Source organism: Antrostomus carolinensis, unplaced genomic scaffold (assembly GCF_000700745.2).
Source record: "Antrostomus carolinensis isolate BGI_N321 unplaced genomic scaffold, ASM70074v2 scaffold27644, whole genome shotgun sequence".
Taxonomy (NCBI): Eukaryota; Metazoa; Chordata; class Aves; order Caprimulgiformes; family Caprimulgidae; genus Antrostomus; species Antrostomus carolinensis.
The window spans coordinates 16,170-27,545 of record NW_010311822.1 but is presented as its reverse complement, the minus strand read 5'-3'; the positions used below and the strand labels follow the sequence as shown (position 1 = coordinate 27,545).

Genomic DNA, 11,376 nt, shown 5'->3' with positions numbered 1-11,376 from the left:
AACTAACATTTTGGCTGGTGTATCTATTAGTAATTGTGAGGAAAGAACAAAATTGTGGAATTTCTTAAAAGTTGAAGGGCATTTAAAAAAAAAAAGTCATTTCAGGGATCTACACTGTATCTTAGAATGTATTAGTAGATTCAGAAGAATATTCAATACTGCTTCTGCTCCTTAAGAAGGATTAAGTGCATAGTTTTCTGGAGGAATAATTGTTTGTACCCAACAGTATTGCATGGAAAGCATAATTCAGTATAACTAGGTTGTCATTGTAGGGAAGTTGGTGACATTACTCTTAGCTAGCTATTATGAAACTGGTCGTTAGGAAGCATAAAAAACCCCTAATGGTTGTTGTGCCAGCATCCTGGAAATTTAAATGCAATATTAAAAAAAGTAAGGTAGAACTTTTTGATTTAAAAAAATAACAAAAAACCTCAGACAACATAGTGATAGAGTGCAGTTTTTCTTGTGGGTATTAAGACATGATTTTCCTGTAGGTGCATTTTCTGGGAAATAAGATACAGAAGCCCACTCATGAGGGGATAGGTTGTGGCCACCACTGCCTCTTGTGCTTCTGTATCAAAGTGGAATTGCAGCCAAATCTTGGAGGAGACAGGCAAGCACTGTAATCCTGTTACATAGACCTGCAGCTTATCAAAGATTGTTCAAAAAAACACCAACTGAAAAATTGTTTAAAAATTATTTTTTGCTGTGGAATAATTTTTTTTAAATTTGAACTTGAATTTCAGTTGTCCTTGTTCATCTTATTTGGTAAAACCAGATCTTTTTACTTTGATTTTTCTGTATTAGTTTATTTATTATTCTGTACTTGTTTTTGTGGAAAATCAATTCTGACAAATTAAAAATCAAGACCTTCAATGCTGACCACTTAAATAAAATGTCATTGTTGAGTACAAATCTGCTCATGATGTCCTTTCAAAAGACTTTTTACTCTGAGTGAGGAAACATTTCTGTGTATCGAAGGCTTTTATTTTTGACTTGTGGATAGTTGTTCAGCTGTAGTTGTGGTCAACAGAAAGTGAAACTTTGAAATATTTTAATTAATCACAATTTTTTGCCTATTTTCTGGTTTCTTAGCAGCTTTAGCCAATAGAATAAGCAACTGATGTTGGGGCTGTACGTGATAATACCAAATATCTTTGTCTTGGAATTTGTTTCTACACAGTAAAAATGAAATTTAAGGGAAAAATTAAGTATTTGGCATGCCAGTTTGGAAAAGTTTTGGAATAACTGTGTCTATAAAAGCAGTAGCCGTATGCAAGTAAAAAATTACGTGTTAGTAGGAATGTTTATGGAGGGGTGGGGTGGAGTTGGGAGGAGGGTGTGTGGGAGTATTTTTTTCCAATGGAGAGTAAACTCTTCTTCCTTCTGAAAGTGATCCTGAATTTCTACTCTGACCCCTGTTTTGGGAAGTAACCTAATTACCAACTTCTGCTTTCCTAAAGAGAGCACAACTGTCATCAGTTGTGTGCAACTATTGGCAGGTGCTTAGGGGGTTCCATAAGGAGTCAAGGTGATGTCACCTCTGAGGACTGGAAGGGGATGTAGTTTCGTACCTCTGTGCAGGGCTTTTAGTCCATGTTCAGTGAAAGATGGTAGACGTTTTTGGTGGGAGTAACAGAAGGAAGCAGAATGCTAACGCAGCACTACAGGTGTTTAAGCTGGACTTGCGCTGTGACTGTGTGGTATTTGCTGTGTAACCAAGGAGAGTTTAGCAGGCATTGATTCAGTGGAAACTTTATTTTGGGAAGGGAGGGAGACCATCTGGGAAGAGAGCAGCTGACCTCTTTGGATAATAGGAGCTGGCTTGTGAAATCTAGTAATTAACTGAAGCGTTTGAGGGTACTGATAAATTGATGGTCAGCATTAAGGGTTCTCTGCTTGGTTGTTTTAACTCCAAGACTGGGCTGCTGCCGGGATGGATATGCGGGCACCTTCCTTCAGCTGTGTGGTCTAGTCTGCATTATGGGGGCACTAACAGTACTCGAGGCTCCATAATCAAGTAACCTAAACAAAGTAAGGATTAACTTTCAGCTGGCTGATGGACACTGTTGGGTGGTACGTGCTTGCTGAGGGTGGGGTGGAACTCCTCTGCAAGAGATGGAGAGGCAGTGGAGGGATGCGGCTTTTATACTTTGAAACTCTCTATCCCAAGCAAGCAGGCTAACACTGCTGCCTTAGCATTACTAGGATTATGGCTAACGAGTAAGATGAAGTAAGAATTGTCACTGAAGTCTTATCATGGAAGAAAAGCAAGAAACATCATTCAAGGAAAAACTCTTAAATTAGAATCCCTTTCATAACGAGGAAGAACCCAGTAGGCAAAAGGATGATGCTCTCCAGAAGGTATCATTATCTGTGCAGCAGTTGTTAGTAAACCTCCTTCTCTGGAGACATTCAAGACCTGCCTGGATGCCTTCCTGTGTGATTTCGTTTAGGTTCCTGCTTTGGCAGGGGGATTGGACTAGATGATCTTTTGAGGTCCCTTCCAATCCCTAATATTCTGTGATTCTGTGATTTTTTTATACATACGAATTGAGGTGCTGTAGCTCTTGATTCCAGCAGAGGAGGAAGTTCAGTTTAGAGAGGGATGTCTCCAGCCTGTGATTGTGTAGGGTCTGTGTGGCAAGGTTTTACCCCTGTAGCGGGAGGCCTGTAGGGGTAGCTTCTCTGAGAAGAGATCAGGAGCTGTAACACTGACACTTGATGTCTGCAGAAAGTTTGATCAAACCTAACATCCTCTCTAATTCCTTTCTCTACTTTGAAAATTAGGAATTGCTACTGGGCACTTGCATCATGCTCTAAAATTGAGAGTGCAGGGCCTTTTGTTTATGTGTAGTGGTGAATCGTATGTCTTTGGCATCTGACAAATAACTTGGCTTCAGGGGTTGCTGAAAGCAGCTGTTCTCCTCCAGCTTGCTACTAGAGGCTGGTGTTCTTTTGCTGAAAGGCTTTTTCTGCATTGCCAGTTGTTTTCGCTTGTAGCTCCAAATTTTATTGGGACCACTGATAATGAGCTAATTTTATTTAATATAGCAAAAAAGACTACCCAAACTAGGAGTTTGTTTAGACCTGTAAAGGTCTCAGTTTTCAAAAATCAGATTGAGTGAATCAGGACAAAAGTTCTGTGTGGCAAATTAAAAAGAAAAAGGAGGTGGTAAAGGTTAGTTTGTTACATGTAGAAAAGGCTGGAATTTATCAGGTTGGAAAGGTCAAAAAATTGTCAGGAAACAGTGAATTAGGTTTTTTTAAGTTCTCACTCCACTCCCAAATGTCTGGAAGACTGAGCTGATCAGTATTATGGGATATATTACCAACCTCCCGTATCCTTTCCAGTAATTCTTTAGTGTGAAGAATTGACAGCAGTCTGAGCATATTTATTTGTATACTGTACTTTGCAATCTTCATATGTATTGCTTTTCAAAAGAATGGTAGAAAAACAAATTCCAACAGAGTTCTATAAAATTGCTTTTATATAACCAGAGAGCTGATGATGTTTTTGTTTTACTTCAAGATTGGTATGAAATGGAACTATTGCTTTTAATTTTTCAAGACTGTAGGCATTCTTTTGGTAGATGTGAAATGTTTGCTCATTCAAAATAAGCAGTTTGTAGGATGCTAGGTGAAAGACATATCAAAATATAAATGAAGAAAGATTTATTCCATGCTAGAGGCTTTCCATCATGTCTCTGCAGGCATTTATAGTGGGTAACTCATTAGGAGGTCTTTGAATAATTTAAGAAAACAAGTGTATGAAGAAAAATGCCATGGCCACCTACTGTGGAAATAGTAATATGTAGAGAATTCGATGCTAATTTAGCCCATGCACAGATTGCATGTCCACCTGAGATTTGGTAACCTGAATGTATATTTCCAGGCATAGCTACATGTATTTAGATATTTGATCCTTCTAGCAAAGTTTATTTATAGCCTTGGAAATAATGCCAGTTAGAAAGAAGCATGGCCAACCTGGAACATCTTGTTTAAACCCTTAACTTTTAAGCATTTTGTAGGTAAATTTTGTTTGTTTGAAAGCTTTTCTCTGTTTAACATTCTTTTGTTTCAGTTGTGGTTGAACTGAGGGACTGTGATCCTGTACTTGCTGAAGGAGGGAATGTTAATAGTGATGGCTGTTCCTTCAAGCAGCGACTGACTGCACTGTCACAGAGCAGTCTGTAACTAGTCTCCAGCTGTCTTGAACTCTGGCTGGGTTTTTATCCAGAATATCTGGGGATAGCAAAACATTTGGGTTAGTAATGCTGCAATAAGGAAACTGCAGTACAGGTAAGTGACTTGGAAAATGATGAAATTAGATGAAATTAGTGAAATACTCAAAGTGATCCTTAAATGACTTTTAGAGAACACTGGGGAAGGAGAATGGACAGTTTAGCTTACTGAGACCCTCTCAAGCTTTGTTTTGTTTGGTTTTTGTTTGTTTGATTTTGTTTGTTAAAGTCCAGTAATTGGTGTCTGTTCTCCAACCGTAGCCCTAGTTAAGATTAAAGTTCAGCCAGCCTTACTGGCTTGGGCTTGTCTTTATTGGTGCTGCTGGAGGTAAGAGTGAGGAACCGAGGGTAGTATTTGCTTAAGCTGCAGCAGTGCCTAGAATTTCCTTTACATTTTGTCTTGCCTTTAATGAAGACTTCACTGTCAACTTGCATAAGCCCTCTGTCAGGCAAGACTCTCTGAAGAAGTTATTGACGTGAGAGAGAATTTTGGCTGACTTCAGGATTTAGGCCATGTACAAGTGATGCACGCTTATTACAGATTTTCTGGTAGTCCATTCCTGTTCCAAAGAAAATCAGCATGTGACTAAAGTCAGGAAGTAACAAAGCATCTGCTGGTGCAGTGGCAAAATACAGAAGATAAGATGCTTCTACTTCTAACTGTTAAGACCTAAAGAAATATTAGAATCATAGACTAGCTTAGTTGAAAGGAAGTCATCTGGTCTGACCTCCTGCTCAAAGCTGTCCAGTCAGGGTTTGAATATCTCCAAGGACAGAGGCTCTGTCTGAACAGCCTGCCCCAGTGTTTGGCCAGACCATCCTCATGGTGGTGCCTAGTTGGAATTTCCTGAGTTGCAGCTTGTCCTTTGCATCTCATCCTGTTTCATGAGTAGCTCAGCTATTTATGCTGGTGACTTGAGTATTTTTCAATAACATGAGAAAAAGAGAGAGGAAGAAATGTTGCTGCACTGAAATTGCTTCAATGCAGAGAGTGTTGTTAGAAGGATGACATGCTCAAGTATTCTCATAGGTGAACCTGTCAAATTTTGAGAGGCTTGATATGAAAATATTCACTGGGACTGGTTACAAATTTAACATTGAAAATGGTAAATTACATGGTGGGATTATTGTAGGGAAGAGGCTTTTTCTCTCTGCCTTTTTTTTTTTTTTTTTTTTTTGCTTATTTTGGAAGTATGAAGTTTAGATAGTGATGCTCATGGGATTTCATTACTTGTTTACTTGCTTTCTTTTCTATTATTCTTTGCTGGGCTGAGCATCGAATATCTTACAGCCCATGAAACTTCCCTTGAATTACTGATCTATTCAGGTAGTGTGGTATCATCATGCTGATATTTCTGCAAAATACTGCAGTGCTGAAACAAAGGCTTAGCTGAAAAATGCTCTTCCAGAGGTAGAAGATGAAAAATGATTTCTGGTCATGGTCATCTTCAGTTCACACCTCTGCTTTTGTATCTAGGTTTCTACAGTACGCCGTCACCTGCCTTATGCAGCAATTGTTACTCCCATTGGTATTTCAGGAAGGCTGGGATACTTGTTCCCAAGCAGTCAAATAGTAACCTATGGTGGCAACAGCAACAGGCCTGTGTCAGATAATAGACTATTGTAGTTGAGAAATACTTTCCTGTATTTGGCACTTGTTGCTAAATTAACATTTGTAAGCAGTTTCTTTCCAGAGTGAAAGCTACGAAGTGGTTGGTTTTGCATCCCTGCCCTTTGTTCTTTGAAGTGCTTCTTCTTTGCTGCTTCACCTCTGCTTATGTTCTGCAGTCTCTAGCTGTAATGCACAGGACATAGCCCTCCATTTGTGTTTTAAAATCCTCTCTTAGACATCATCTTGAAGTGATGTAATAATGCAGATTCCAGAGATCAGGACGGCTCCTTAGTTGAAACGGGTGCAGGTCTGGCCAGCCTTACACTGCGTGCTTTGCTGAGTCAGTTACTGAGGACTGTGGTGCTGGGCCTTGCTTACATTTCATTTGCATTACCCAGACTGGTTTTAGTCTGCAAACATGTGTTCTTGCTGTAGTTGTACGGTGAATTTAGTGCAGGTGCAATGTAGTACAGGGGGCTCTGTTTTCCACTAGTGTTAGTTTAGCTTGGAGAAGAGGAGACTGAGGGGTGACCTAATTAATGTTTATAAATAAGTTAAGGGTGAATGTCAGGAGGATGGAGCCAGGCTCTTCTCAGTGATGTCCAGTGGTAGGACAAGGGGCAGTGGGTGTGAGCTGGAACACAGGAGGTTCCGCTTAAACTTGAGAAGAAACTTCTTTATGGTGAGGGTGACAGAGCACTGGAACAGGCTGCCCAGGGAGGTTGTGGAGTCTCCTTCTCTGGAGACATTCAAGACCCGCCTGGACGCCTTCCTGTGTAATCTCGTTTAGGTTCCTGCTCTGGCAGGGGGATTGGACTAGATGATCTTTCAAGGTCCCTTCCAATCCCTAACAGTCTGTGATTCTGTGTTGTTCTTCTTCTTCCCAGTCAATGCTGAACTCTCACAGATTCAGTCTGTTGCAAGCCTAATGTAAGGCTATAAATGAGTCCTTAGCTTGAAATTAGAACAATAATTATAAGTAATAATACAAGAAGCATCTGTTTATAGTCTTTTTGTAACTGTATATAGTGAAATACACACCTTTGTCTTTTAATAAAAGATGTATAAGAATAGAAAGACAGATTGAGACTTAAATAACAAGTAAACCCATGTTTTTAGGACTGTTCTACAGAAAATGCGAGTTAGTTTCTAAGACGGAAGTCACCCACGACACCAGGCTCTTCTGCTTAATGTTGCCTAAGAGCACGCATCTCCATGTTCCCACTGGACAACATGTTTACCTCAAACAAATCATTGCAGGTAAGAAAAATTGAGAATGTAACCATGGATTTATTAACATAAATCCCTTTTCATAGTCTTGGGAGACTGGCAAGGCCACTAATTCCCTGGTTGTAGTTAGGAAGTCTCTGCTTCCAGGATCAGTGCTTAATAATGAACTGACTGGATTAATATTGCTGAAAAGCTGACTCTCAAGATGACTGGCACTTACTGTTGACCTTATCAGCTCTTCTTTCAACTCTCCCTTTAAAACATTCTCTTTACTGAAGTAGTGCTTTTCATCTTTGAAGTGGGGGAAGCTCATTGTGTATGTGTTTTGTATGATTAATCAGTTCCCTTTAGTTTGCAGCTTTTTTGGCATGCAGAGGGTAATGTTGCAATTTTGTTTGTGGGTTTGTTTTTTTTTTGCTTATGAGGGATGTATAGCAGTCATGATAACACAACTTTACAGTCCATTTGCATTATATTAATGATAACATGAGGTTGTGAGAGGAAGGCATCTTGAAAAGCATTGTTTAAGTACTATTCTTCAAAATTCTGTAAAAGGCAAACTTAAAAAATTAAATGGGAGGTCAAAGAGGTATCCGTTTTGGGGTTTTTTAAGGGTACTTTTTAAATTTGCATATTAGTGGTTTTGCTGGTCACTGTAGTTGCATTGCACAATGCATGGTAGAGAGATTCCTCAGAGGAATTTTAAAATATCCTTTAACTGCAAACTGGTTTGTGCTCCTCTTCCTCCCTACCTAATTCTTTACTGGTGTCCAACTCTTCCAGTCTTTCTTTCTGTCATTGTACAATAGCTTTTTGAAATGATAGTGGAATAAAATATAATCATGCAGTACTAGAAATCTGCTACTTCATTTTATAAAAAAATCAAGCTGGAGTACTTGAAACTAAATGCAGATGTTTAGATTTTCATGTTCTTTGGGGATCACTCTAGATATTTTCTTTCAGTGTTTTGAATTGCTAAGCAGTGTAGAAAGAACATACTGTACAGTGGCCTGAAGATGTTAATTGGAAGTGGAAGGGTATGGTAATAAGAACTGGGGCAGTGGAAAGTAACATACTTGCATAAAAGGATGCAGTGGTGTTATTTTTATGGGATATACAGATTATTTGTTTACTGTTTATTTTGATATTTGTTTGCAGTACATTTGCTGTATGTAGAGTATTTTTCGTGTTATTTCAGCTATATTTTTGTCTTCTGTCTAGGGACAGAGGTAGTAAAACCATACACACCTGTATTGCCTTTTTTGCCACTGGATTTCAAAGAACCACCTTGCCATGATGGTGCATGTATATATTTAATGATTAAAATTTATTCCTGTGGCCTGTTCACACAGGCGCTTGACCACCTACAAATTGGTAAGTACATATTGAAGTTTTTTGTGTTTGATTTTGCAGCAATTGCTTTATCTTTCCAGATTAGCTGTCTGGGTATTGTGTTGTTCTTATTGTTTACCTACTTACACATCAGGACATACTTACAACTTTTTTTTTAAACCTTATTCTCCACACCCCAGGTGTACAGGGTTATCCTCACCGTAACTAGGCTCTCCTGACTGATCTTCCAAATGTTTTCACGTTTAACTGTTCAGATGTCAGCTGTATCACACATTGTAGTTGATCACTTGGATTGTATATACTCTTAAAACAACTTTTTGTACTTTAGAAGAAAGCAAGCTAAATCTATTGTATTAGACTTAAGATGCGCTTCCAGTTTCAGATATAGAGGTAGATTTTTAACACTGACTTTGCAAATGTTTGTGTACTCATATAGTGTAAAATCCACCAAGACAAGATGTTTTAGTTAAACATCTCTTCTTTTAACAAGAATTATCCTTGTGTGAAATGTATAGTACCTTTCTGAAAGGAACCCTAATACTACAAAGATGAAGGCCATATGAAAGGGCCTTTGAAAAATCAGTATACTAATTATTATCTTGTTTTCGTCTCATTAATGTTTACCATCCTATTTTATTTTTTATAAAGGAGACTATATTTCTGTCAGCAATCCTGAAGGTAATTTCAAGAAGTCACAGGTTCGAACTTCAGAAGATCTCTTTTTATTGGCAGCAGGCACAGGCTTCACACCAATGGTTAAACTATTGAATTTTGCTCTGACTGAAGTTAGCTGCCTCCGGTATGTACTCTTCTCATGGTTAAACACCAAGCTAGAATAATCCATAAGAAGGATGAACCATAATGGGCCAGCCTCAGTATTAATAAAACAATTGACAGAATAAAATCATATGAAAACATTTTTCTTCAATTTATGCCAAAAGCTGGTATGCTTTAGGGAAGAGTCTGTCAGGGTCCTAGGGAACTTACACATACTTGGTTATTGGCTACCATCAACAAAATGGACTTATTTGCATTTTGGATTTTAGTTTTTAGTTTGGGTTTTGGGGGTTTTTTTTGGTTGGTTGTTTTTTGGTATTTTTTTTTAAACTAGCTTTGCATTTGAGGGCCTTTTTTTAGCATTGAAATATTTCAATGTAGATTGTTTTTTAAGACTGTTTCAGGTTGTTTACAACTGTTTAGTTATGGCTTCTCTTTAATCTATTAGAATAGCTAGCATGCTTTTATATTGTTTTCACCTGCTAAGCAACAGTAACACATTTTTACCAGATGAGTTCCTGTTTTCACAGAAGTGAGACTTACACAAGCATAGCATTAAGTATATTCAGATGCATAAAAAGGCGTGTATTGCATATGTATTCTGTACTCTGCTTGTAAATTGTACAAAAGGAAACATTGTTCTTGGTCAAATGAAGGCCCCTTATGTCCTTCAGCCCCCCAGAACTAGTACTTCTGCTTGATGTGATTGTCCCTTTACAACTGTAAGAGAATATACAATAGCTCAACTTTAAAAGGAAATGCCAAGAGTTACTGTAGGGTGATACTTTGATAGAGGTGAGGTGTGCTTGCATTGCCTGTAGCAAAAATCTTCCTCTAGAATCACATCTTGCAGAATTTCTGGGCAGATTACATTTTTGTCAATGTGAACTATTGTAATTTGGGAGAGTATAAAAAGTGAAAAATATGTCTGAACTGTATTTTCTTTAAAGCTGTTTCAGAGGACAGTTCAACAGACTTGCTGCTGTTTTCCTGTACCTTTGAATTTGGACTCTTGTAATGGAGATTAATTTCTAACCTTGAGTTTTATTCAGTGTAAGCACAGGATGTTTTGATTCATTGTATCTTCATGAAGCATTTTTTGAAACAACATAGAGAGATTAATTGGACACAAGTCTCCATAGTAAAGCTAAAAAGGATGACATGTACTGCAGAAATCTGTTTCTAGGAAAAAAAAAATCTAAACTCAGACATTATTCTTGTATTGTTTATTAATTACATGTAGTCCTATTTTGTGAGCAGAGAGACTGTGTACGGTTTGGCTCTTCCAAAGTGTCCTTTATTGTCAGTAGTGAATAACGTGTGGCTGGCTGGCTTTGTGAAACCAAAAGACAAAATCATCATCTGACAAAATGCTTGGGGAGCACTAAGTGAATTTGGAACAAATTTATTTTTTTCTTCTTCTTGGGGGGCGGGGGGGGAAACTAGTATGTCAGGTAAAGGTATTTGTGATAATATGAAAGCAAAACTAAGGAGAGCACAGCAAAAGATGGGAACCTTGACATTTTGTCCATAACCAGAATAAACTGAGTAGGTAACGTGTGAAAGACTGGTACTGCACAGATAGTGTTTGTATCTGTTCTGTCCTTGAAAGATAACCAGAGTGACTTATTTTAATCATCTTCCACACAATTTCTTATGAGAACTCAGTGCTCACAATTAGCTTAGGATGCAGGAACATCCATTTTCTTACTAGTTGAGGTAAATTACTTATTCCTTCTCACCATGGAGGCTTGTTAAGTGCTGGAATGACTTGATCTGGTAAGGGTTCTGTGTATGTGCAGGCACTTAAAGCTTGGTTTTTATGACTGCTCTGTGCAGCTTAGTTTCTTATATTTTCTCTTTAACTCTCACTTTCTCTTTTGGGAAAGTATTACAAGAGTGTCTGTGCTGGTTTTGCTAGGGTACTAGTTAATTTTCTTCTTTGTAGCTAGAAAGCAGTGTTTTAATATATGTGTGTTTATATATATATATATTTATCTATTCTATTTGTATACATGAGATTATATATAAACAATATAAATATAATTTGCATAAAATTATCTTATTGCAAAAAGTAACAATTGCTGTAAACTTGGGTTGCACACACTAGAACACAAATTGCAGAAAGTTGAGGAAGGATCTGAATAATGACTGACTTGT

At 37.9% G+C, this 11,376-nt stretch overlaps 1 protein-coding gene across 3 annotated transcripts in view; it reads left to right on the top strand.

Moving 5' to 3' along the window:
* The window catches only part of CYB5R4 (cytochrome b5 reductase 4), a 39,118-nt gene that overhangs the window by 21,041 nt on the left and 6,701 nt on the right, over positions 1 to 11,376 (top strand). For all 3 annotated transcript variants that reach the window (XM_010166856.1, XM_010166855.1, XM_029084713.1), the window contains exons 10-12: positions 6,976 to 7,116; positions 8,308 to 8,460; positions 9,088 to 9,238. In XM_010166856.1, the coding sequence (XP_010165158.1) occupies positions 6,976 to 7,116; positions 8,308 to 8,460; positions 9,088 to 9,238 (445 nt within the window). The remainder of the gene's footprint in view (positions 1 to 6,975; positions 7,117 to 8,307; positions 8,461 to 9,087; positions 9,239 to 11,376) is intronic.